Raw genomic sequence first — 27,705 nt, 5'->3', positions numbered from 1 at the left:
CTGGAGGTAGAAGACACAGTCTTATGACATGTACCCAGCTCAAAGTCTCAACAAAATTTATAAATGTCCAAATTTTTTATTTTATTCTGTTGGCAATTAAGCTGTTTGTTACATTTCCTCATTGTGTTCAACATTCAAAAATATATTTATTAAGTGCCTTCTGTGTGTCAGGATTTGTTCTGGACACCAGAAAAACAGAAATGAGCCTAGCGAGTTCTACCCTAAGGAGCCTTGGGTTGGTTACTTTCCCATCACTGTGACCCCGATGCTTGAGAGGCCAACTTGAAGGAGAAAGTTTTGGCTCATGATTTTAGAGAGTTGAGTCCAGGGTCACCTGGCTTGTGTTTCTGGGCCTGTTGTGAGGCAGAACATCGTGACATGGGAGCCTGTGGGAGAGGCTTCTTCACCACAGGGTAGCTGGGAAGTAGAAGGAGCGAGAGAGACAGACAAGAGAGGAGCCCTTAACAACACACCCCGGCAAACCACTTCCTTCAGCTAGAACTCACCTCCTAACGTTTCCAGACCCTCCTAAAATAGCACCCCCACCTGGGAAACACATAGTCAACCCATGAGCCGGTGGGGGGGGCACTTTATGTTTAAACCTCGACAAGCCCCCAGAAGAGGGAGAAGAGACCGTAACTGGCCAATTACGTAAAAGAGAGAAACCTTTCCATAGGGCCAAGGAAAACCCTGAGCGCCTGGAGGAGTTCATTCATTCATTCAGGTGATCATCCAACATACTCATTGACCATCCACCGCGTGCTAGGAACAGGGGAAACAGGAAAGCCCACCACCTTCTCTGACATCACCTTTGGTCAAATGGAACCGAAAGACACCTGAGCAGATCTTACAGATGCTAGAGTTAGGAGGCAAAAACCCCTGCGAGGGCAGCCACTCCATCTGGGACAGTGAGGATGGCACTGTGCCCAAGTGCTGGGTGGTGAGGATGGAATGGTGCCTAAGATGTCAAGTGGGGGAGGAATATTGCACATAGCCAGGGCAAGAGAGACCATAGCCAAGGCATTTTCAAGTATAGGAAAAACACCGGGCAGGGTGGAGGTTGCCAGGAGGTGGTGAGTGAAAAGTTAGCCAATAAGAAAATCCTGACAAGTCTTGTAAGTGGTTTAAGAGTTTTTGGCCTCTTTCTGAGGCTAATGGGTAAAGTTTAAGCAATGGGAGGAAATGTTCCCTCGCTCACTTTAGAAGATCACCAGCCACCAATCTGTGTTTGGGGGCGTGAGATACCAGAGGCAGGACACCAATTAGAGACTCCTAAAGTTCTCTTTGGGAAGTGCTGGCCACGGCTGACCTCAGAGTGGTGATGGAGACTCAGCCGGTTGAGGCACAGTCAGCAGGAGCTGGGGAACGTTGGCAATGAAGGACAAGAGAAAGGAGGCTCGTTTCTGCCCTCAGCGATGGAGAAAGTTGTCCAGCACAAGAAGCTTGGGGTTGGGAGCAGGTCTCCTTGGGATGTGCTGAACTTGAGGGTCCCGTGAGATAATCAGACGGACGTGTCCTGCAGGCTGTGCAGCCTGGAACTGTAAAGAGAGTGCTCATCTGGAGCCTGCAGTTGGGAAGTCGTTAGGGTAGAGGAGGCTGTGAGCCCTGTAGATACTGGTGGCATCACTCGGGAATGCCTAGAGGAAGATGAGAGATACTAGCACCCCAGGAAAGGCAGGGCTGTGAGAGAGAGCAAAACGGATTAGGAGATGTAATAATGGACGTTCAAAAGGGATGCTAAGCCCCGAACTCTCATCTTGAATAAGCTGCTGCTTGCTGGATGGCGCTGTCTGAGACTCTTCCTGGGGAAACCTTCTTTTCCTGGCACCGACAGCACACCCCACTGCAAAAGACAGCTGGAGGCTCCAGTCAGAAGGCCACCTGTGTCCTGTGTTGATTGTTAAAACACTGTCTAAAAACACAGGAAATGAGCTTGTGTAAGAACTCGATTCTCTTTGATGGGTTTGGTCCACATTCTGTACAGGTGCTGGGGGTTGGAGTGTGAGTGGGTGGGGTGGCTTCACAAAAACAGAAAGCACTTCCTTTCCTTACAGACTCTCAGAGTGTGGTGACCTGTGCACCTCAAGAACCCTCAGCTAGAATGACAAGCCACAGCCTCTAAGAGGTGCAGGAGTGGGTGGGGCCTGCAAGGAGGGAGACAGACATCCCTAAGCCATGGCTTAGACAGATAGCAATGGTAGCTGGGAGGCTCCACACAAATACCAAGACTTAAGATTCCTCAGAACCACATTCACCAGGGGAACAAAAGGAGAATGTGGAGAGATGAGTCAATTCTCACAGGCCCAGTAGTCCACACTAAGGAACCTTCCTCCACAGCAGTGCAAGGGCTCGACACTCTGAGTCTTAGGCCAGAGCTTCTGGAGTATCAGAAACACCAGGAACATCTGGAGCAGCAGGAACATCTGGAGCATCGGGACCTTTGGAGCAGCAGGAACACCTGGAGCATTGGGAATGTCAAGCTGTCCTTGTCCTCTCTTGTAAGCGCTCACATATGCGGCTTCCTCTAGGGTTTGGGAAGTGCCTGTGCTACGGTCCAACCATTCTAGATTACTCTAAAATGAGCTGGGTAAGCCACTTTCAGCTTGCCAGGAAGGCGTGATTGTTTTAGAGCGCTGGTTTTCTGTGCTTGATGGGATCTCAACATCGTCGTAGTCGTTTTCGGAGCCCGAGATGGAAAAGACCTTCTTGTTCCTAACTTTCCTCACTGATGAGTACCAAGCCAGTGGCTGGCTTGGCGCTTCCTGTGGGGCTAAAGCACAAAAAAAGGTCATTACATGCTAGGCTACTCTGTGTTGACGGAGTCTTGACCGAGTGGCTCAACATGAGCTTTGAGCCTGTTACAGATCTTCCCACTTCCTGGGAGGCCAGTTCCCCATTTCACAGAAGAAAACCAGTCACAGACATGACAGACATCTCAGGATCGCCCAAATGCATGGATGACAAATGCTGGGCAGACCTCTTGACTCCTACATCTCTGCTTTAAGAGCCTCACTTCAAAGAAACTATGATGCAAACACTTAGGAAGCAGGCCACAGCCAGTTACTAGGTGACCACAGTTGTGTCCACAGATGCCAGATCACAAGGATCTGATGGACTTGTTGGTGCATCCCTTCCGGTACCCTGGGCTGCTCCCCAGGACCGTTTGCCATTGCTTACATGCAAATCTGCCTGCTAAGAAGGAAGGAAATGGGGTGGGTGGGTGTGTATGTGTTGGGGGGGAGTTGTTTTCAAAGATAGAATCACTGCAGAATGGGTCTAGAGCAGGAACAAGAGTGGTTGCTGCTGCTCATCTGTGACTTGAGAATGATTCTCCTGAGGTTCCTGTGTTGGAGACTTGGTCACCGATGTGGTGACATTAGAAGGTGTGTGTGTGAGTGGGGGAGCTCAGCCATTAACAGCTCCTACCGCTTTGCAGAGGGCCTGAGTTCAGTTCCCAGCAACCATATCGGGTGGCTCATATCCACCTCTAACTCCAGCCCCAGGGCATCCAGTGCTCTCTTCTGGACTCTGGACACATGTGTACGTGTGGTACACATGTGGGTAGATACTCAAACATATATGAACACAAAACTAAAATAAGGAAAAAAGGTGGTAGGACCTTTAAGAGATGGAGCCCAGTGAGGAGCTGTATGGGTCCCTCCCTTTGCTCTCCACCCTGTCCTACCCATGTGAGAGATTTTCTGCTGTCACTCGGGCTCCTGCCATGATGCCACGTTTGTCGTGTGATGTAGCTTTCCAGCGCCATGCTGTTTGAACACCCAGCCACGAAAATCGCAAACTAAATAAGCCTCTTTTTAAAAATGCTATCCAGCCTCAAGTATTTTGTCGTAGTAACAGAAAATAGACTAATACACTGATGAACAGCTTAGCTACACCTATAATGAGAAGCCCAAATAATTTTATTTCTCCAAGGAAATTGAAAAACCATTGCCATTCCATTTCCTGTAGGACGAGTTCACGTTTAGACTCCAGTAGTCAGTTGTTTTTTTTTTTTTTTTTTGGTTTTTCGAGACAGGGTTTCTCTGTGTAGCTTTGCGCCTTTCCTGGAACTCGCTTTGGAGACCAGGCTGGCCTGGCTCTGCCTCCCGAGTGCTGGGATTAAAGGCGTGCGCCACCACCGCCCGGCTAATAGTCAGTTTTGTGATCATGGGTAAATCATTTAACTTTCCTGGGCATTGTCAACTGTCCAAGGGACAATGACCACCATCAGTTTCACAGAGCTATGAGGGTTTAAATGAGGTCATGTCTAACAGGGAGCCAGCCAAGGGAACCAGGGAGCATTCAGGAATGGGAGGGGCTCACCTGTAACCATAACACTTGGGAAATGAAAGTTTAAGGAGTTCAAGTTAATCCTTGGCTGCTAAGGGAGTTTAAGGCCAACCTGGGCTACATGAGACCCTGCATCAAAACAAAACAAAACAAAACACACAAAGGGACTGGGGAGACAGTTCAGTCTGCAAAGCACTTGCCTTGCAAGCATGAGGACCCAAGTTTGATCCTCAGGACCCATATCTGTCTGTCTGTTTATCTCTATCATCTATCACCTATCTATCCTCTGTCATCTATCACCTATCCATCATCCATTTATCTCTATCTATCTATCTATCTATCTATCTATCTATCTATCTATCTATCTATCTATCTATCTTCATGTATGGTTGTCATGGTGGTGCACATCGGTAATCCCAGCACAGGGGTGCACAGGGCAGATCCCTAGGTCTCACTGGCCCTGTTCGGTGAGTTCCAATCAATGAAAGATTGTTTTTGTTTTTGTTTTTCTTGGTTTTTTTGAGACAGGGTTTCTCTGCGTAGCTCTGGCTGGCCCAGAACTCTCTCTGTAGACCAGGCTGGCCTTGAACTCAGAAATCCCCCTGCTTCTGCTTCTGAGTGCTGGGATTAAAGGATTTCTACTGCCCAGCTAAAAGATTGTTTTCTAAAAAAGGTAGAGGGTGCCCAAGGAACCACAGCTGAGGGTTGTCCTCTGGCTTTCAAGTGCATGTGACTGACATTGATTCTCGAGCACCTGAACGCACAGGAACACACACACTAAAGTTAAAGAAAAAGCCACACTCTGCAAGCCAAGAAGAGCCCTCCCCAGATACCAAAGTAGCTAACACCTTTATCTCAGACTCCCAGTCTCCACAACTGCGAAAAATAGTTTTTCCACTGTGGAAGCCACCCAGCCTGTAGTATTTTGCTAGCTAAACAAGATACCTCCGTACATTCAGTATCCTTCACAGAATGAAACTGTTATCAGTAAAATATACTTACCAGGGTCTCCTGGAAAAGACAAATTCCTGGGCGGCAGAGCAGGTAACTGCCCTGGTGATGGATCAACAACATTCCTAGAGAAAGAGAAAGAGATAGACAGACAGACAGACACACACACACACAGAGACAGAGAGAGAGACAGAGAGAGAGACAGAGAGACAGAGAAAGAGAAACAGACAGACAGACAGACACACAGTGTGAGAGAGAGACAGAGAGATAGACAGACAGACAGACAGACACACACACACACACAGAGAGAGAGAAAGAGAGTCAGTAGTTGGTCTGAATCAAGCCTATTGTTAGTTGCTTTGTAAGATATCAAGGGAGTGAACGGGCTGAAGATTCAAGTCTGGATTCCTACCAATTGGAAGCATTTCCTCCCCTTTCTAGATTCTGCATTCCATTTCTGTCACCCCAAAGAAATCATTTGCTGTAGCCCAGGGAATGGGCAGAGATCGTCCTTAGCGCCCCGAGCACACCCTCCTGTGTGAACGAGACACATCAGGTGTATTTCAGTTTGCAAGGCAGACAGATGTACTTCCTCCTGATGTTAAGTGTCAACACTGTGACCAGATGTGTCCGGAATGTTTGAAGTGGGGCTGTTCACAACAGCCCTGCTGTTACAGATGCTAAATGGCCTCCAAGGGCCCAGCTTGGCACTGTTGGAAAGTGGTGAAAATTTTAAGAGTTGGGGCTTAGTGGGAAGTTTTCAAGTGACTGGAAGCTTGTGTTCAAAGGTGACTGTGGGCCCCAAGTCCCTTCCACCTCTCTCCACCCCTCCTCTTACCTCTGGCTATGAGATGAGTAGGTTTATTCTTTGGTGCATCCCCACCATGATGCATTGCCTCACCACAGGCCCAAAGCAATAGGACCAACCAATCATGGACCAGAAACTGGAGAGCTGTGAGCCTAAAGAAACCTCCTCTCTTTATAAGCTGTAAGCTGAACGTCTCAAGCATTCATTACAGTGACAGAAGCTTACATACAATTCACCACCATACTACCCAAATGCCCACTCACAGTAGATGGGACAGATTGGCCATAGCCTACTCCTACAGTGGAATGTTCCACAGCAAGCAGAATGAACAATCTATAACCACACTCAATGAATCTCAAATAGTATTGATCGGGGGTTGTAGCTCAATAGTGGAGCCTGGCATGTCATATGTGAGGCTCTGGGATTGAACTGACCCCCTAGTACTGGAAAAAAAAAACTGAGCAAAAGATGCAAAATAATGTATGCTATCCAGTTCATGTAAAGCACAAAACAAATAAACAACAATAACAACACCACCTTGCTGATTCCTTTTGGCTAGTAGGAATTTGGGGGTACCATGGCTGAAGGTCTTAGAAAGTAAGTGTCTATGGTGTTCATGTGATCCATTCTTGAGTTGGACACTGTTGTCTGTGTCTGCTCAGTTCATGGGAAGTTGTCGAGCTGTGAGCTTCCTGGAAACATTTTTCTGTAGTAATACCACACTTCTGTGGGAAGTTTTTACTGTAGTACCAGCAAGGAATTGGCCCCCTGGCTGTGTGATACATGATTGACCTACTCATCAACGGAATCAGACTGGGCAAGGAGAGGTTGTATTTGTAGGTCTCCTTGAACCCCAATAAAATCCATTTAGAAAAGTGTAGATTTTCCTTTTTCTTTTTTTCTTTTTGCATAGGCAAAGGCTGGCCCTTGACTGGCTCCTGGGTGACCACCTCTCAGCTTTGAGAATATCACATTGATAATCACTGTGTTTATACACTTGGAACTTTGGCCACTTCTGATAGTTATGCTCATGATACCATTTATGGAGGATGCCTGCTTCTGTTCATCTGGGCCCCTGACTCCTGGAGGGGCTGGAGACTGTATAGCTTAAGTCAGTCGTGGGCTGTCTATCATGCTACCTATGTACCAAGGCTCAGCTGAGCTGCCCGGCTCTGTGATGAGCTGCCCGGGTCTGTGATGAGCTGCCCGGGTCTGTGGTGAGCTGCCCAGGTCTGTGATGTTTCCCATGTGTTGACACACATATTTACACAGACGGTTGCTGGGATCTGTCCCCAGAACTAGCAGGGAAGGCCAGCTGGAGGCTTGTGTTTGGCTCCTCCCTACGTACTTTTTTTCTTCTGCTGATTTTATCTATTTTTTGCTGTATTAAACTGTAGCTGTGCTGGGCATGGTGACGCACACCTCTGATCCCAGCACTTAGGAGAATGAGGAAGATGGGTCTCTGTGAGTCTGAGGCTAGCCTGGTCTACAGAGGGAGTTCCAGGCTAGCCAGAGATAGATAGTAGAATCCTGTCTCAAACAAACAAAAGACTGTGTGAGTGAGAAAACTTCCAGGTCCCATGAGTCCCTCTTGTGAATCCTTGTTCCTAAGAGTAGCCTTGGGGATACCTCAACACAAACAGCAGTAAAAGAGTCCCAAACACATCACAAAAAGGCAGAATTCAAGCTGACGCTCAGGGCTGGAGGATCCAGGTTCTGTTCCCAGCACCCACATGGTGGCTTACAGCTGTCCATAACTCCAGTTTCTAGGAAACCAGATGCCAGACTTCTTAGGCATCAGGCATACACATAATGCATAGACATACATGTAGGCAAAACACTCATACACATAAAATAAAAATAAATCCTTAAAGGGGGAAGCAAATGCTATGCCTGTATACAACTTTTTCAGAGGATCACATTTGTAATCTGCTTAAAGGAAAGAAGCATTACCGAGTCTGGAACACAAAGCCTAAGCAGCAACCTCACCTCGGTCAGAATATATATGTTCAAGAAGTCTCTGATAACAGAATGCCAGAGGTGCACTGAACCCACAATGCCACGGACCTCCCTCCTCCCATAGATGGAGAGTCCATCTCACCAGCTCCACAGGAAAGGGACATGTGAACAGACAGTTCTCAAAGCTGAAGGGCAGGAGTCTGCCCCACTTACTCATACATCTTTTCTTCATCTCTTCCATTATGTTTCGAGGACTTGGCAATTGCCCATTTCTTGCCTAAGGGGGAAAAACCATATTCATTTAGGGCACATTAGTGAAAGTTGTGACTTCAGAATTTAGAAGCCCTTGGAAAGCAAGCAGATCCAGGACATTTGGAGGGGAACTGCCAAGAGGTAACAGACTTAGAAACAGTTTGCAAGTGACGAAGGTGGCCTTTGGACCCCGGCCATGAAGCCACAGAGCCTGGGTAGCAACCCAGGGGTGGCAACAGCCACGTGGGCTGTTTCTGCATTGCTTCATGTCATGGCTGGCACTGGGTAGGTTGTGTGAATAGGCAGGAACTGTTAGGATGAAATGAAATAAGGAATGGGAATAGTTTGTGCTGTGATACGTGGGGTGTGTGAGATGGCTATTCTTGGTAGCCAACTTGACTACATCTGGAATTAACTAAAACACCCAAAATGACTGGGCCCACCTGTGAGGTATTTTTGCTTAATTAAATCATTTGAAGTATGAAGATCCACTTCTAACTTAGATCTTTGAGGTGGGAAGACCCACCTCTAATCTGGGTCACACCTTCTGGTGGCAGCCTATATAAAGGACCTGGAAGAAGGAAGCCTCTTTCTCTTTCCTGCTTGCTCTTGCCCTCACTGGCAAGACCAGCTGAGATACCCAGCCTTGTGGCCTGAACAACTACTGGATTCTTGGACTTTCTGTTCATAGTCAGCCATTGCTGTACTGGCTGAACCACAGCCTGTAAGTCATTCGAATAAATCCCCTTTCTCTAGATACACATAGAGAGATCCATTCTCTAAATTCTGTCTCTCTAGAGAACCCTGGCTAATGCAGTGTGTATATTATTTTTTGCCATAACCTACTGTTAAGAGGGGTCAGTCCAGGACTAGGCCCTCTGCATGGTAAGACAGTTGTATAGCTTGATCTACTTGGGGGGCCCCCTGGCGGTAGGATCAGAATCCACCCCTGGTGCATGAGCAGGCTTTTTGGAACCCACTACCTAAGATGGGACACCTCTCAGCCTTGAGGCAGGGGAAAGGGCTTGGACTTGCCTCTACTGGATGTGCCTCCTCATGGGAGGCCTTGCCTTCTTGTGGGGGAAGAGGGGGAGTGGTTTGGGAGGGGGAGGCTGGGGGGTGGAAAGAGAGAAGAGGGGGATCTTTGATTGGTGTGTAAAATGAATGAAACAATTTTCTTAATAAAAAATAAAATTAAAAAAAAGAGGGGTCAGTCTGGATAAAATAAAGTTTTTGTCAAGGGTCATGTTTTTGTTCATATCTGAGAATGAAAGGTTCAAATGTTTTTTTTTAGCTCGTTATTTATGTATGTGCATACACATGTTCATGCCACATGTGTGTGGAGGTCAGAGGGCCTCCTTTCCTTTTGCCATGAGTCCTGGGGATCAAACTCAGATTTTAGGCTTAACAGCAAATGCCTTTACCCGCTGAGCCATCTCCCTGACCTGCAAGAATAAAATGGATATACTGGGCATCATGGCACACCTTAGATCTCAGCACTTGGGAGGCAGAGGCACGGGGGTCAGGGGTTCAAGCACAGTTTGGACCATATGAGACCCTGTCTCAAAAAACAAAGAAGCAAAAAAAAATTTTTTTTAAAGACAGCCAATGGAGTGTAAGAGCTCCAAATACACTCTTTAAAAATTTTATTAATTGTATAAAGTGATAGAGTTCAGACTAAATATACCCCCTTTTTAATTAAAAATTAATTACTTAAGGGGTAGTGGGAAAAGAAGGTCGAACTGGGAACCCAGGACACAGAAGATCTGATCCCATTTCTGCCACAAACAACTGGAACTCCTCTGCGAAGGCTCTGCCTCCCTCTGGGCTTTTTCTCGGCTCTAAAAAGGAGGGTGGGAACCAAGGCAAGTTGATTTCGCTTCTGGTGCAGCCTTGCATTTTCAGCACTCAGTTAAGCAGTGCCCTGAAGGACAGTGCCCTGATCACTTAGGGAGGCGCAGGGCACCCTGGGTACTGTATGCCATCCCCAGCATGCTCCTGGCTCAGGCCACATTTTAGTTTTCTTTTAAAGGGCAAGGATCTCAAGGGACCACCATACCACTGATTGGGGGTTCATGTTTCTGGAGATAAACAGCAAACTGGAAAACCCACTTATAGATAATCTAAAGTTAGTGTTAATCTCCAAGCAGTCACTTTGTCTGAGGAGGCCACAAACTTCTGGTCAAGGGCTGGAGAGATGGCTCAGAGGTTAAGTGCACCGACTGTTCTTCCAGAGGTCCTGAGTTCAATTCCCAGTACCCACGTGGTGGCTCACAACCGTCTGTAATGAAATCTGGTGCCCTCTTCTGTGTACATAATAAATAAATAAATCTTTAAAAAAAACCCTTGTGGTCAAGATGGAGATAATAGCAGGAAATAGGTCTTAGAGAAAGAAGTCAGCCTTGGTGGTAAAACACATTCATCACAGATTGAATCTGTGTTTTCATGCTCAAGAGCGTTGACTTTCACAGACTTCTGTTTGTTCCCTTCCTTGCCACACAGAAAAGATGACATCAGCGCCAGGCAGAAACAGGGTTCCAGCCCAGTACCTGGAAACAGACTCTGCCTCTGCTATTATCCAAATCCTCTGATAAGGTTTTTGGAGATAAATCTCCTCCCCTTCACCACACATATGAGAAACTGAGGCCCAGGGACAGAGTTAGTGGCATGGCTAGAAACCACACTTAAAGTGCATGATGCTCCATCTAAACTCAGCCCACCCCCCCTCCCCTACCCCCTCCCCTCCTCCCTTCTCCCATCCCCCCACCCCAGCAGATCTGGAGCTCCACTGCAGTGACGTCACCTGCCCCACCTCCACCTGCCCAGGTAAGATCATTACCTTGTCTACACTGCCTCCTGCAGACACAGTACAGGATGAGACCCAGGACCGAGGAGACAACGATGATGGCCACAGCTAAGATGATCCAGAAATGGTCCCTCCACCAACTCATTGCTGTGGGAGCCTAAAAAGAATAGAGACCGAGGTATGAGGCAGGAGCGGTAAGCCTGCTGCTGTGGAATAATCCCGTATACTGTGCAAATATGTTTCTCTCTCTCTCTCTCTCTCTCTCTCTCTCTCTCTCTCTCTCTCTCTCTCTATCTCTCTCTCTCTCTGAGACAGGGTTTCTCTGTGTTGCCCTGGCTGTCCCGGAACTTGATCTGTAGACCAGGGTGGTTTCAAATTCTCAGAGATCCTCCTGCCTCTGCCTCCCAAATACTCGGATTATAGGCATGTGCTACCACCACCCTAATAAAAAGCTGACTGGCTGATAGTTAGGTAGGATTTTGGAGGCAGAGAGCATGCTGGGAAGAAGAAGGGTGGAGTCAGATGAGCCACCAGCGAGACACGGAGAGGAAACAGGAGGTACAAGATGAAAGAGAGGTAACGCCATGTGGCAGAATGTAGATTAATATAAATGGGTTAATTTTTTGGGGGGAGGGGGTTTCGAGATGGAGTTTCTCTGTGTTGTTTTGGTGCCTGTCCTGGATCTCATTCTGTAGACCAGGCTGGCCTCGAACTCACAGAGATCTGCCTGGCTCTGCCTCCCGAGTGCTGGGATTAAAGGCGTGCACCACCACCACCCAGCAAGGGTTAATTTAAGTTGTAAGAGCTGGTTAGTAATAAGCCTGAGCTATTGTCTGAGCATTTATAGTTAATATTCAGTCTCCATTTCCGTTATTTGGAAACTGGTGGGCGAGGAAGAAAAGTCCGCCTATAGCCTGCAGAGTGGGTCTGTCATCTACCATGCTTCCTGACACAGCTGCTGAGAAACCTGCTGAGAAACCAGGTAGTCAGACCTTATAGACAATGCCTTAGGAGGCCACAGGCAAGTCACTTAACGGCTTCTGAGACTGCGCCCCTTCCGTGACACGGGACGGATGCTGCCAATTACTTCATAGGGGTTTGTGAGGTTTGGCTATAAGTCACGAACCTACTAGGCACCCCAGAAATAGAGGACAGAAGACGCAGCAGAGGGGAGATGTACCACTGAGAGCAATCCCCAGCTACAGTTCTTTATATTGCAAAGACAAGAGACACTTTTTATCACTGTTGTTTGTTTTGAGGATGGGCTCGGGGAAAATAACTTGATAGGTGCTATGATTTGAATATGGCTTATTCCACTAGATCTCATGCTGAGGCTTGGTCACCATGACACAGTGTTGAGAAGTAGTAAGATTTTTTTTTTTTTAAATAAAAAAATGTGGTGTCCATGGAACCAGAAGAGAGTGTTGGATCCCTTGGAATTGGAGTTTTGGACAGTCGTGAGCTGCCACGTGGGTGCTGGGAATCCAACCCTGAACCTCTGGAAGAGTGGCTAAACCATTTCTCCAGTCCCAAGGATGGTGGGATTTTTGTTTTGTTTTAGGAGATGGGGTTTCTCTGTGTAACAGTCCTGGCTGTCCTGGAACTCTCTTTGTAGACTAGGCCTGGCGATGGTGAGATTTTTAAGAGGCATTTGGAGCTGGGTGTGGTGGTTCACATCTGTAATCCCAGAGCTCCAGAGCCTGAGTACTCAAATGGAGGGCCAGCCTTGGCTACACACAAATAGCCCTCTCCTAATAAAAGACATTTGGATCATGAAAGGTCCATTCTCATGAAAGGATTGACATTATTTTATGTGAAGGAGCTTGCAGGACTCTGTAGACCTGTTCTCTTCCAGTCAAGAGTTGAAATAGTGAGAGACCCTCTCCATGTAATCTTGGAATTCCCAGTTTACCTCTAATCTTTCAATTAACCGTGAGCCAAAGTAAACCTCTCTCTCTCTCTCTCTCTCTCTCTCTGTCATCCAGTCTGTTGAAGTGATACAAAACAAACCAAGACCCGAAGTCTCTTTGAGCATGGCGTGGTGCAAGCTGTAGACACAGTCAGCTGAGTTAATGCACATGGAAAAATATCAGGAATTTGGGGGTCTGAAGACTGACTAGAGAAGAGTCCAAAGACCTAGGGTAAAACCAAACCCGACTGGTCAAACAAACAAACAAACAAAAAATAAAATAAAATAACTCCTAATGATGTTCTGCTGTACTCAGAGATCAGTGCCTTATCCAGTCATCGTCAGAAAGGCTTCCTCCGGCAGCAGATGGGAGTGGGTCCAGAGACCCACAGCCAGACATTATGAGAAAGAGAGTCTAGATTGGAGGTCTCCATCAAACCCCTCCCCTCAGAGCTCAGGGAATCCTGTGGAAGAGGAGGCGGAAGGTGTGTGAGAATCAGAGGGGATGGAGGACACCAGGGTAACACAGCCCTCTGGATCAACTAATGAGCTCACAGAGACAGCAGCAACAATCCCAGGGCCGACACGGGTCTTCAGCAGGTCCTCTGTGCACATATTATAGCTACTATCTTAGTGTTTTTATGGGAGGAAGGGAGTGGATCCAGAGTGGAGGCAGGAGGAACCTGGAGAAGCAGAGGGAGGGGTAACTATAATCAGGATATATGGTATGAGAAAAGAACCTATTTTCAATTAAAAAAAATGACAACAACAAAAAAGACTGACTAGGGAAGAGCCTTAGAACAGGTTAGCTGCAGAGGCGAGGCCAAGAATAAAGCCAGTCACACCATAGTTAGAAAGTCCCACAGTGGAAAAGGATCATGCATTTATACAGGAGTTATGTGTCAGTTCTAAAAGCCACCCTGGAGCTGCTGTGAGCAAGAAGTCCTGGAAAGAATCAGTGTTTGCACAGGCTGATGGACTGGTTAAAACGTCAGTGGAGTGGAGGGAGAGCTTGGAAGTTTGTGTGTAGTTCCAGAGCCTAGTGACAGTTTATCTTGCCTATGACTAGCCCCTAAAGAGCCATTCCTTGCCCACCTCCCCATGGGAACTAACATCCTATGACTAGAGATAACGTTGAACTAACATTCTGACCGGTAGACTGTATTAACTTAACAAAAACCGCTGTTTTCCACCAATCAAAAGGCTAAGAATGCTATCAGCTAGTATCTGAGGCCTATAGTTGAGATTTTTCTGGTGTTGCAACCCATCTCTCTGATTTTTGTTTGTTTGTTTGTTTTTTGAGAGAGGGCTTCTCTGTATAGCCCTGGCTGTCCTGGAACTCACTCTGTAGCCCAGGCTGGCCTCGAACTCACAGAGATCCACCTGCCTCTGCCTCCGGTGTGCTGGCATTAAAGGTATATGCCACAATGCCTGACCATCTATACGAGATTTTTAACTCACCAGTGTGTTTTTTAAATGTCTTGATTTGAGACTAGAGAGATGATCCGGGGTTAAGAGCATTTGCTGCTCTTCCAGAGGACCTGAGTTTAATTCCCAGCACCCCCATCAAGTAGCCCACAATCATCTCCAGGGGTGTCTTACACACACACACACACACACACACACACACACACACACACACACAATTTAAAATGATAAAAATAGGTGCTGGAAGCCAGGCGGTGATGGCAGCACACAACTTTAATCCCAGCACTCAGGAGGCAGAGGCAGGTGGATCTCGGAGTTCGAGGCCAGCCTGGTCTACAGAGCGAGTTCCGGGACAGCCAGGGCTACACAGAGAAACCCTGTCTCGAAAAACAAACAAACAGACAAACAAACAAACAAACAAACAAAAAAGGGGCTGGAGAGATGGCTCAGTGGTTAAGAAGAACACTCGCTGCTCTTCTAGAGGATCCTGAGTTCATTTCCAGAAACCTCATGGATGCTTACAACCATGTGTGACTCCAGCTCCAGGGCACCTGACGCCCTCTTCTGGCCTCTGAGAGCACTGCACATGCACAGTTCATGTGCACAGACACACATTCAGGCAAAACATTCATATATGTAAAAACAAAGTAAACCTTTTTTTTTTTTTTTTAATTTTTTTTTTTTTTTTTTCCGAGACAGGGTTTCTCTGTGTAGCTTTGCGCCTGTCCTGGAACTCACTTGGTAGCCCAGGCTGGCCTCGAACTCACAGAGATCCGCCTGGCTCTGCCTCCCGAGTGCTGGGATTAAAGGCGTGCGCCACCACCGCCCGGCTCAAAGTAAACCTTTTAAAAAGGATAAAAATAAATATTTTACCAAGTCTTGATTTATGACTTTCTTTGTCCTGTTACTGTGAAAGCTTCATAAGACTGTGTGCACATTGGAATGTGGAATTGGAGGTAACCTAAATCATTCCTCTTGGCCGTGGTCATTCATATTTGGCTCTAGAATAAACAAGCTCTCTCAACTCCCTTGAGGTGAGAGCTGTTTTTGTATTGACACTGTATTGTAACTTCCTATTATCATCTAACCTTCAGTAAAATGCACGACCCCCAAAACCTTGCATGAGAAGCCGGGCGGTGGTGGCGCATGCCTTTAATCCCAGCAATCAGGAGGCAGAGCCAGGTGGATCTCTGTGAGTTCGAGGCCAGCTTGGTCTACAGAGTGAGTTCCAGGAAAGGCGCAAAGCTACACAGAGAACCCCTGTCTCAAAAAACCAAAAAAAAAAAAAAAAAAAAAAAACCAAAAAAAAAAAACAAACAAAAAAACCTTGCATGAGCAGAGCCTGAGGATGGGAATGACGTATGCACAGTGGCTTCCCAAGCCAGGCAGGGCATGTGAGCAGGCAGGGCATGTGAGCAGGCAGGGCATGTGAGCAGGCAGGGCATGTGAGCAGGCAGGGCATGTGAGCAGGCAGGGTGAACAGCAGATGCCAGACTTCAAGTGAGAGTAGGGAAGGAGCTGTCGGAGGAATTAGCCTTGAATAATTCAGGGAGCTTTTGGAGAGAGATCAGGGTCTTCATCCATGGACTGGGCACTATGAAAGTTGGAGACTAAGGTAGGGGTCCTTGGACATGTTATGACATCTTGGTTACATGACACTCAACTTCCTGTGTCACTGTGCAGGCAGTGGAGAATCATGCATATGCACATGACACCATTTCAGATGGATACTTTTGAGCAATAGTAGTCACAGAGAAACAAGGCAGAATTAGGCTGCTGGAAAGCAAGCTTGCCTGTCTCCCTCCACCAAAAAACATTATATGTGGTGGGGAAATCAATTGTGGACTGCTAGCATTCTTTGGGACAATTTATTCTGTACTTTTTTTTTTTTTTTTTTTTTGGTTTTTCGAGACAGGGTTTCTCTGTGTAGCTTTGCGCCTTTTCCTGGAACTCACTTGGTAGCCCAGGCTGGCCTCGAACTCACAGAGATCCACCTGGCTCTGCCTCCCGAGTGCTGGGATTAAAGGCGTGCGCCACCACCGCCAGGCTATATTCTGTACTTTTTTATTCCATGTGGCTTTTGCGATTTGTCCACATCGAGGCACTGAAGATTTACTCCTAGGCTCCGGAGCGTCTACTTCCTGATTCACGCCTAGGCTCGCAGTGTGTGAGTTTTACTGTAGATCACTTTTCCATGGTGCACAAAGGAGAACAACAGAGAAAGAAGAACTAAAGGAAGAGGAAAAGTGGAAGTGCGTCTTGGCACACGCCTGTGAAGTTTGTGTTTACAGGGCCCACGGAGGTTAAAAAACAACAGCAAAGAGAACACTGGCCTTCCGAGGGGGTCACACGTCAGAAGGCAGTGTCCTCACTGTCTTGACAAACAGGAATAATATTCTTTCTCTAGCTTTGGGGAACCAGATACAAAAAGGTCTGTGGGTGGATGAGTGGATAGACAGACGACAGACAGACAGAATTTTTTCCCTTTCTTTTTGTTTTCTCCCCTCCTTTTCAAATGCTTGTCTCTTGGTTCTTTGTCTGTCTGTACTCTACATTGTTCTTTCTCTTTGTTTTTTTTTTCTTTCTCTCATTAAGTTTCTCCAAAAAGCCACACACACCTGCACTTTAGAGCGACAGAGATTGATATGGAAAGACAAGGGTTAAAAACTGTTGTGCTGGAAGACTGGGTGAAAGGAGAAAGGGGGGTCAGGGGTCATCACTGTCCCGGTCTACCCTCTGAGCTACCTGACTTTTGAACTATTTGTATCCACCCTGATAAAATGTGGGGGGGGGGGATAGAGAGAGGCGACCATGGAGGATGCTTCCATGAAAAGCCATTGTTTCAGTTTCAAAATTCAATGAATTGCATTTCCACTAGACGCTTGGGAAAGATAGAGGAAGAATGATGTCACCAGGAAGTGAAACCATGGACCGTTTCAGAGCTGCTCAGAGGGTTCTTCCCAGCCTTTCTTAGAAATGAAACCAATCAGATTTGCCATCCATGTTTCTAGTGGGTCCGGGGCCCTGAGAGTCTGTGAAATAGATTCCCATCTCCCACTTCATCCTCAACCTTCACCCTGTTCCCCAGATGAGGAGCAAAGACCAAGGTGAAGTGACCTTCCCAAGGTCACCCAGAAAGGTCAGAATGCTTTCTCTCTGTGTCACACGGCCTTTATCTAGTGATAATAATGTCTCAAGTCACCATAGAAAGGCCAGTTGGAGTCCACACATCCTGATTTAGGAGAAGCACCGTGGCTGTGACATGGTGGTGTGGCAATTCCCAGAGCAAATGTTCAGTGCCCACCGTGGAGAGTGCTCTGCACTCACCCCCTTCTCTATGGACTGTGGAGAGACACTTTCCCAACAGAACAGGGTAATTTGTCTTGCTGAGAGAGTCGAGCTGAGAGAGGGAGCCCAAGAGAATCACGTTCCGTTTCCAGTCGCCTGAGGCCACCAGGCTAGCTCAATGGTTAAGGTGCTTCCGGACAGGAGAAGTATTCTGTGGAGGTATGTGGGGTGTACATGCAGGGGGCGGGGTGCAGGCCCTGGAAACTGGATCTTACCCCGGCCACAGCCTGGGGCCGAGCGGGTAGAAAGGACTGTTGCTGAGGGAACAGTGGTGAGGAACAAAGAGCGTACATGCTCAACACAGAGACGCCTGGTGTTTTGGAAAATCTTCAGTCCTCTGTTGGTAGACTCCATAGGTAGAACCCATGACTGGAGGGATGACCGCATTTCCGTTTCACAGAAGAGGAAGCAGAACTCAGGTTAAGACACTTGCTAATTGGCAACCTGAGATTCCAGCTCAGACACTAGACTCCCCACTCTGTTTCCTCTGCCACCTTGACATGAAACCCACAAATTCCTTCTCTTCATAGCAGAACCGAAAGCAGAACCATGGCTAAAATTTTCCAATATTTGCAAGACTTTGGGGTCTCACTGCAGCCTCTTGTTCACAGAGGGAACCTCAGTATGAAGACACTGAGAACACCCATCTGGAGCCGGGTGTGGTGGCGCATGACTTTGATCCTTACACTCGGGAGGCAGAGGCCGGTGGGGCTCTGTGAGTTCAAGACCAGCCTGCTCTACATATCGAGTTCCAGGACAGCCAGGACATAGTGAGACTCTGTCTCAAAAACAAACAAACAAACAAAAACAAAAAACTGAAACAGAGAGAACAATAAAACTGCCATATGTACTGTGTACTAACTTTCCATGAGTTTAATTACTCTACATGCCCCAACTCATTTAATCCTCATAATAGCTCCATACACTAAGTAGTCATCATTATTATCCCATTTTACAAGTTAGAAAGTAAAGGCCTAGGAGAGCTTAACAAGATTGAAGAGCAAATGAGTGGAGGGTGGGGTGGGGGAAGAAACCAAAACCAAGTTTGTCGTCTTAATTTTTGACCACTAAGTCTAGGCGTCTCAGAAACTTTGGATTGCCTGGGGCAAGATGCATTTAACTATGAGGTCTTGTACACCTACTCCACTTCCAATTCTGACTTGTGGATCTGGTATGAGAATCTGTATCAGCATATTCAACAGGCCATCTAGGAGGTTCTCTGACCTCAGTGAGGAGCCCCACACTGGGCTGGTCTGTAGGGTTCCTAGTTAGTGCGAGGGAGGAACCAGCTGCCTATTCTCTGGAGCCGCCATAGGTGGTGGCAGCAGGAGCTGGATGTGATGAAAGGCACTGGAAAGACTCGAACCCAGATACCTCTGTGTCCTTGTCATGGTCCCTGGAAGGGGACCACCAATGAGCAGGTTTCCTCTCACCAGCAAGGCTCCATGTTGACTTTTTCTCTATTTCCTCTTCATTTAAACTCACTTGCCTCCACATTAAGGAAGAACAACTAACTCCCGGGTGCCTTCGTTTTCCTTCCAGGACGTGGCTCTCTCAGGTCCTCGGAGGGTAGTTATAGCTGATGTGATGAGGATGTAGAAATGTGGTTTCTAGGGGATAAGGTGGACCCAGGAGGCCCTCTGTGTCCCCCTTGCTTTGTGACCACTCCCGAATGCATAAACACGTCCTGCTGCAGCGTTCAGAACTCATGCACACTCTTCCCAATCTCCCCCGCCATCCAGCCCTAGAAAGTCTCAGAGGTTTGTAGATTCTGTCCATCTGGGGCTCTGGGGCCGTGGGGGTGGGGGATGGAATCCACGCATCAAGACAGAAAGAGGAAGAACTTAGGAGGAGAGGTTGCTGCAGGAACAAGGAGGAGGCGGGAAGGTGTTCTCACAAAATAGGAAACCCTGAATTTCAAGAAGGGAAGTGTCTGAGGCCCAGGGAGTGCTGTTTGTTTACAACGAGACTTCAGTCTGCTATTGACTGTGAAGGTTCCAGGAGAGGAGGAGAGGACTCAGAATGGAGGCGGGCCGTCACCAGTCAGTAGTAGGTTGAGCTTTCACACTGGAACAAGGGTCAGGGGAGGAGGGATGCTGAATGGAACCAGAGGAAAGATGGGGCATGTGGACAGGACGTTGGGAGCTCACACCAAAAACTTCCATTTCCTCCAAAGTAGGAAGCAAAGTCAATAACGTGGGTACTGGGGTAGACCAAGGCTTTGAGGACAGTGCTCCCAAGTGAGCAGCCAAGTCCTCCACCACTTTCCAGCCCAGCTTTCCCACCCTGCATGTCCCTTCTTACTTCTTCGGCATTCCTTCCCTCCTCCCTGAACCCCCTGAGTGCTCCTCGGCTGCAGGAAGAGACACCCCTGACCCGCACTATTCTATGATGGATGGATGAAACACACTTTCCCCAGTCGCACGGTGACGGCACCTTCTCCCTGTCTACTGTGTGTCTCTTTGGTCACTGTCTCCCACACTGGTGTGTAAGCACCATGCTGGCAGGGCCCTTGCTCCTCTCTTTACCAGTGAGTTCCTGGTGTCTAGATCACCAGGGCGCAGCAGATGCTGCATGCCCGTCTGTGGGTGCATGAATGACTGAAAGATACGACAGCCTTTGTCTCCTCTGTGGGTGGACATCCCTGGGGGCCATGCCGCTGTGAGACGCCCTTTGCAGTTACTGCCCCTTTCTTCCTTTGCAAGATTGCTTCTCTTCCCTTAGCCCGCCACTCTAAATTCTAAACATAAACTACACCTAAATGATTCAGACAATAACTGCTGGGGCTGAGGATGTGGCTCCACGGTAGATTGCCTGCCTCGTACGCAAAAGCTCAGAGATCGATTCCCAGCACCATAAATAAGAAAGATGATGCTCATGAATAATCTTTATTTAGATCTACAGAACCAGAACGTATGGTGACCTTGGGTCACACCAGAATGAGTAATGCTTCTCATTTTTTTCCCTTCTCTCCATTAGCTAACAGAAAGTGAGTCAACTACAAGGTTTAACCTGTAGAAAACGGAGCTGTCTAGAGAATGATAGGAACCAACTGTAGGAGGTTGCAACGTTATAGCCAGAGAAGAATAGAAAAGGAACCACATGCCCTGAACGATGAAGACCGCCCTGCAGTCGCCTCCCTGCCCGCTGCCCTCTATACTTCCTCTACTCTCCACGTGAAATTCTTCTCACGTACCCAACTTCCCGGGGATGAAGCATTGGAGGACCACCGCATTCACCTTCGACGACACCGCTCCTTGAATGAAACTGATCTCTTTCCCACCAGCAGTCCCGTCCTGAGGGTTGTTGGCCTTTGTTCAGTGAACTGTCAGATCCATGCTTGGGAAGTCTATAAAATTTTGATTGAGGGTCTCAAGTTCCTGTCCTGTGTAGTATTATCCCCAAGCCACCTCTTTAGGGCACATGACCTTAGGTGAGCCCCCCTGTCTTCCATCTGCTACCCACCACTGGGGTAGGAGTTGATTGGGAAGAAGGGGCCATTGTGAGCATCGGGGAAGGGGCCATTGTGAGCGTCGGGGAAGGGGCCATTGTGAGCATCGGGGAAGGGGCGTTCCAGCTGCACCCTGCATGCTCTGCATTCCTCAAGTTGCCTAAGACATTTTTAAGGAACCCCAAGGAGCCTGATGCAATGGTTTTAGGGGAAAGGATTGAGCAAGACATTCCACAGGGTCATGTTGGGTGAGCAAGAAAGGAAAGAAAGGAAGGACAATTGCTACCCCAGCCTCAGCTTGCTCATCTCCAGAAAGCATTTCTGGGGAGCCAGCGACAATACGTCATCCTTTATCAGGAATTCCTGAGACAGGTGACTCACGACTTTAGTCTCAGCACTTGGGAGGCAGAGGCATGTGAATCTCTCTGTGAGTGACAGGCCAGCTTAATCAACACAACAAGTTCTGGGCCAGCCAGCCAGCCAGGGTGCAGTGAGACCCTCTGTGAAAGAAGAAAGAAAGAAAGAAAGAAAGAAAGAAAGAAAGAAAGAAAGAAAGAAAGAAAGAAAGAAAGAAAGAAAGAAAGAAAGAAAGAAAGAAAGAGAGGAAAAGGAAGGAAGGAAGCAGGGATGGAGGAAGGCAGAGAGGCAGAAGGGGGATGGAGGGAAGGAAGGAAAAAGACAGGAAAAAGGAAGGAAGACTGACAGGAAGAAAGAAGGAGAGGCAGGAAGGAAAGAAGGGAGGAAGGAAGACAGTTTGCAATGTAAAAAGTCACCCACATTCACAGAAATGTGAAGCCCCGAAAGGTCTTCAGTTGGACACCCAGGGAACAGGCTTCTTTCTCCCAACTTGCTGGGCACCCGCGTCTGTGTCTGGAACAAGACCCTTATCGTCTCCATACAGATTCTGGAACTTTTCCGAGAGATGATGCATGCGAAAGAGCTCTGAGGATCACTAGACCCAGGCGTTTTCGAGAGCAAACCAAGAAAGTTCTACTTAGAATTGCAATTACCTTCAGGGAAGGGCAACCATGTTCCCTGGGAGGCTACAGAATCCTCACCGGCATTAGCTGGGCTGCCGGTAGGAACTGGCGAGTGTTGGGTTCCTCTGGGCTATAGAGGGGGAACGAAGAGCTGGGGCCTAGAAGGACAAAAATGAGAAATGGGACAGGAAGAAGCCAAGCACAAGCCAGCTGCTGCTGGTTCAAAGTCTGGAGAAGCCACTGATAAAAGTGCAAAGACCGGGCTGCACGGCATTTGGTCTGTAGTTGTTCACGGATGCACGTGCAGCCCTCTGGTGGCGCAGCCCTCTGGTGGCACAGCCCTCTGATGATGCACCCCTTGGTGGCGCAGCCCTCTAGTGGCGCAGCCCTCTGGTGGTCTCCTACCCAATCCTTGATAAGGTCTCCGCATCTACCAATGCTTTCCCGAGCAGATGTGTTTTGGTGGTATGGGAACCAGGAAGGCGCCTCAGTTCATACATGAGTAGTCTGTGTAGTACAGTGTCACCCACAGAAGTTGTGAGCCCATGCTGACTAGGAAGAAAGAGGTTCCTCCTACGTGGCTCCCCAGACTTGCTAGCAAGGGCTTTGGAAGGCTCTGAAGCAGGGCATGGGGATGAGGGTTGGGCCTGATTTCAAAGGCACAGGAAGCTAAGTACTATGCAAGCCTCTCAGCATGATCAGTTCTTGCTTGGTTCCTGTCTAGCTGTCAGGCTGTCACTGATGATGGTCAAGGAGTCCATATTCCTACCTGACCGCCTTGCTGACATATGTCCTGGAAATGGCTGTGGGGATACTTAATGGCAACTAAAAATTGAGTGTGGACAGGGCAGGGCTACAAAAAGAGTCCAGTGTCTCTACTCATTCCATAGCCTTCCATTTCTGTGGAAGAAAGGCAAGCTCAGCCCCCCATCTTTCTGCTCCCCTCAGCATCCATATCTCTCCTCCTTCCCTGGCCTTCCCATCCATCATCTTGTCCCTCCACTCCAGTGCATCAGCCCAGGTTCCAGTTGTCTGTGCAAATGGCCATTTTGCTGTCGCCTCTCACCTATGTGGGCCGCTGTCGGCCGCCACATATAAATATGACCCCTTGTTGTCTTTCTGTAGTTCCTTCCCAGTTAAGCAGAGTGAAATATGAACATGGTCAGTGAGCATGGCCAAGATCCATCCCAATGGGCCCCTGCCTACCACGACAGCCTCAGCACTCCCCCACACTTCCTGTGTTCTATTGAGCCTTTGCTTGGCAAGGGTCCTTACATTCTCCCCGGCCTTCTGGCTTGGGACTTACTGTCAGCTTAAAGCAATGATGCTCAAGAGTCCTGAACTGACTGACCAGTCGGCCTCCAGGTGGTGACAGCCCCATGGCTCATATACAGAAACTCTCTAGGGACAAGAGCCTGCTGGCTCTCTTGAGCCCGCATTTGCATACCAAGCATTGTGTTTTTTATTTAGATATTATGCAAAAATCAATAAAAATGGAAGCACTTCCTGTAGATGCATAATTTACAGGTTAGAGTAAAACTGAAATAAAATGGAGAAAATGTCAACTCTCCATACCCAAACTTGGAAATCCTTTTATTCTGACGGCTTGAAGGAGGGACATAGAGACAGATGCAGGGGATACTGGCGCAGACATCTCTTGCCCTCCAATCCTTCCCTCCACCCCACTGCCTGATTTTGAGAGGGCCTCAGGGTACAACAGATGGGTCTTGAGCACACCATTTTTTGGAGTCAATCTTCAATTCTCCTGTCAGATGGAATACAATGTATAACTTCCATTTTTATGTGAAGAGTTGTTCACCAATAATGTCTTAAATTATTCAAAGCTACTCAAAGGTGATGTTCTTGAACTAAAATATCAGGCTCCTAGAGCTTGCTGAGGACTCCAAATAATATTCCTCTCGAAAGTCTAGGCACTGCAACTCCTGGAAGTGTCCCCAACATCCTGCTCTCAGAAGTGTGGGTTCTTCCAACGAGAGGAAAGGCTGTTGGTCTGGAAGGAGCAGTCATGACTGCTTAGCTGTTACGATACTTGAGTTTTGTTTGTTTGTTTGAGACGGGGTCTCTCTATGTAGCCCTGGCTGTTCTCTCTATAGTCTCTCTATAGATCAAGCTGGCCTCGAACTTACAGAGATTCGTCTGCCTCCATCTCTCCAGTGCCACCACAACTGGCTTGATTTTTTTAAAGAGCAAAAAAGAATTATTTTGAGTCTAATATGCATAGGGTATGAGATGCGAAGGTTAAGGTGACTGAACCCGACATCGAGCCTAATAAAGAAAAGGCTTTCTGAGGTAAAGGAGGGTGTGCAGGCTGTAGGGAGTCTCGGGGGGAGTATGTGGACAGCAAGCAAAAGATTTTTGGTGATTTGTAATTATGTATCATGACTAATTTAGCTTCTTCATCAATTAAATTTATTATGGTGTATCTATGATGCACACACATGTTAACACTGTATGTGGGGCCAATGGTTTTTCAGTAAGTTCATATTTATATATTGCTATTTAAATATACCTTATGTCCATTAAACCTGTTGCTAAAGAAGATATATACTTATGTAAAACATATTTATGTATTTGTTTTGTGCCACTTGGTGGGTGATGTTTCCTTTGTGAATTTCTGTGAGCTTTTCTGTTTGTTTGTTTGTTGATTTAGTGCTGAGAATTAAACCTAGGCTTAAAGAGGCATGAACTACATCCCTAGCCCATGCCTCTTTAAAATAACCTGCAGAATTTTACTAAAGTAAATGGATTGATCAAGTTCCTTGTAATGAATGTACTGACATTGTTTTATATACAGAATTATAAAATGACTCTTTTTTGGTGGAGGGTTGAGACAGAGCCCTGGATGTCCCGGAACTCACTATGTAGAAGAAGCCGGCCCTGAACTCACAGAGGTCCACCTGCCTCTGCCTCTCTGCACTGGGATGAAAAGCCTGGCTATAAAATGTTTTAACAGAGAACCCTGTGAAGAAGTTTATACTCTGCTTCACTGAAGCAGGGGGACACACTAGAATCATATCCTTATTCTGTATCCTGCACGTGCTATCCCACTATATAATGACGACATGTTGGTTAGTGTTCCATTGAAAATGATGCCAGGTCAGAATGCAAGCCCCGTAGAACTAACGAGGGAGGGTACTTACGCACTGTGAATGGTTATCTTCTTTATTAACTAAACTTGTTATGGGCGAGCTGTGATGCCTGCGCATGTTAACATGGTCTTTGGGGCCAGTACTGGACTGGCAGCTGGCCACACTGTCGTGCTTCTGCAAGCATGTCTGTCAGAGTGATAACTTATCAAACCAGGACGGCGGCACATTAATCTGGAGTCTGACTTACTTTCTCATAGAACTCAACTCTATTCATACATCCTCAGCCATCATAGCTTATTGCTTGCCTAGCAAATTTGTCTGCCTACACTTAGGAACTATATCTATTTGCTAGGAAAAAAGGAAGGGGAAGAAAGAGAGGAAGGAAAAGGGGAAATGTAGGGAGAAGGGGGGAGGGGGGAAAGGGGAGGGAGAAGAAGGGAGGAAGAGCCAGAACTCTGTCCTAACAAACTTCTGGGGAAACTGATCATCCCTCATGGTCAGCTGCATAATACATGGATTAGAAAATGATTTTGGAGGGGGGAGCTAGAGAGATGGCTCAGTGGTTAAGAGCACTGACTGCTCTTCCAGAGGACCCAGGTTCAACTCCCAGCACCACATGGTGCCTCACAACCATCTGTAACTCCAGTTTCAGGGATCTGATGTCCTCATCAGGCCTCCAGGGCACCAGGTATGTAGGTGGTACACAGACAGATGTGCATGAAAAACACCCATACACAGATAATAAAATAATGTCTATTTTTTAAAAAAAAGAATCAGGAACTGTTGGACTTTGGTGTTCTGAATATCTGAGCTGTCTCTCCAAACTCCATTTTCTTTTCATAAACGGGGGACTCACTGTCTTCTCAGACTGCTCTGGAGTTTCTGGGGTCAGTGTTCTTCCTTCCTAGCCTTCTGGCACAGGGCTGTGGCCACTGCATCTGGCAGCGAGGCCCACCCCAATGCTCCTTCAGACATGGCTCAGTGATTAAGTATGTATTACTCTTCTGGAGGACCTGAGCTTGGTTCCCAGTACCTACATTAAGCACCTGGAACACCAGCTGCATAGGGTCTGATGCCTTTGTTGCACACACACACACACACACACACACACACACACACACACACACACACACATCATTAAAAATAAATCCTTTTGCTGGATGTTGAAAGTGCACGCCTTTAATCCCAGCATTCAGGAGGCAGAGGCAAGTGGATCTCTGTGAGTTTCAGGAGAGCCAGGGCTACAGAGGCTAGTTCTAGGACAGCCAATGCTACACAGAGAAACGTTGTCTCAAAAAGCTAACTAAACAAACAAACAAACAAATCCTTTTTTAAGAGTCTCAGTCAGATTAAAGAGAAATAGAGAACACATGTCCCTAGGCAGTGGAATAGGACATGGGAAAGTTGAGCCCAGGTTTCCATCAAAATTAATTTTCCAGGCCAGGTGTGGTGGTACATGCTTTTAATCACAGCACTCGGAAGGCAGAGGCAGGAGGATCTCTATGAGTTCAACGAGGCCAGCCTGGTCTACAAAGCAAGTTCCAGGACAGCCAAGGCTCCACAGAGAAACCCTGTCTTGAAAAACCAAAAAACCACAAACAAACAAACAAATTAATTTTCCAGAAACCAAAAGCAGATGTCTCAGTCAAGATCTCACACCAGCCTAACTAACACCTGGGTCCCGAGGCCTCTGAAGCTAGGCAGGTGCCTTGAAAATCCCAAACACCAGAAACTGAGTGGCAAACATACCAGGAGCCATGGTGTTCCAATCCTTTCATTCAAGAGCACCAAGATGCGGTCTGAGTTTGCCACATCCGCCACAGTACCATGAAGGTCCTCTAACAACTGAATACCAGATTTCACCATTGTTACCCAGACCGTGATAACGCCTCACGCTTTACACATCTCGCTCTCAACTGCTAATCAGCCTGAGAGGCAAACACTATCATCCCCGGCACACACCCCGGGAAAGTAAAGCGGTGGCTGAGGGCACCCTGGCAGCAGTGGCAGATTGCCCCCCCCCCCCCCCCGACTGACCGTGTACCACAGCCTCAGGCGACAGTCCCTCAGCCCTTGCCTGAGAGGTTGCTCGTGTGGCCACATGTCTAACACCAACATGCACAGATGACTAGGGTGGACAAAACAAGATGTTGTCCTTGGGGAAGTTGGAGCACTTACCCGGACTGCTGGGGTGTTTTCTGCAAGCAGCTGGGGCGTCAGCAGTGGACTGAGGGCTGTACTTCAGCACAGCTGGGGTGAGGCCTTGCTCGCCCACGTACCCTCGCTCACCCTTAAACGCAACAGGCACCAACCTGACCATACTTCCTCTTTCTGGTCAGCCTATGGCAGCCAGTCCCTTTCCAGGGAAGCTGCCTACCCCAGGTTTTCTCAGAGCTAGAATCTTCCCGAAGCT

The 27,705-nt window shown here is 47.6% G+C and overlaps 1 protein-coding gene across 2 annotated transcripts; it reads right to left on the bottom strand.

The window, feature by feature from the left end:
• Positions 1–27,562, bottom strand: Scimp (SLP adaptor and CSK interacting membrane protein). 2 transcript variants are annotated; one of them, XM_052759147.1, is made up of 5 exons: positions 27,471–27,562; positions 11,100–11,223; positions 8,222–8,285; positions 5,293–5,366; positions 1–2,770 (listed from the first exon to the last, which is right to left on the bottom strand). In XM_052759147.1, the coding sequence occupies exons 2-5, from the start codon at positions 11,209–11,211 to the stop codon at positions 2,574–2,576; spliced, it is 447 nt and encodes a 148-aa protein (XP_052615107.1). In that variant the 5' UTR covers positions 11,212–11,223; positions 27,471–27,562; the 3' UTR covers positions 1–2,573. The 2 variants fall into 2 exon arrangements, with proteins under 2 accessions (XP_052615107.1, XP_052615108.1); XM_052759148.1 differs by lacking the exon at positions 27,471–27,562 and having other exon boundaries at positions 11,100–11,275.
• Between the last annotated feature and the right edge of the window lie 143 nt (positions 27,563–27,705).

The sequence above is a fragment of the Peromyscus californicus genome, unplaced genomic scaffold, assembly GCF_007827085.1.
Source record: "Peromyscus californicus insignis strain IS unplaced genomic scaffold, ASM782708v3 Scaffold_3__1_contigs__length_106647218, whole genome shotgun sequence".
Taxonomy (NCBI): Eukaryota; Metazoa; Chordata; class Mammalia; order Rodentia; family Cricetidae; genus Peromyscus; species Peromyscus californicus.
This window is presented reverse-complemented; position numbering and strand designations above follow the sequence as displayed.

What these genes read in the sequence shown, in the direction of transcription:
- Scimp (XM_052759147.1), bottom strand. Translation starts at nt 11,211, where the DNA reads ATGAGTTGGTGGAGGGACCATTTCTGGATCATCTTAGCTGTGGCCATC. An exon ending in GATGAAGAAAAGATGTATGA is followed by an intron (nt 5,367 to 8,221) that starts GTAAGTGGGGCA and finishes CTCTTTCTCTAG; the next exon opens with GAATGTTGTTGATCCATCAC. An exon ending in GTCTTTTCCAGGAGACCCTG is followed by an intron (nt 2,771 to 5,292) that starts GTAAGTATATTT and finishes TTTGTGCTTTAG; the next exon opens with CCCCACAGGAAGCGCCAAGC.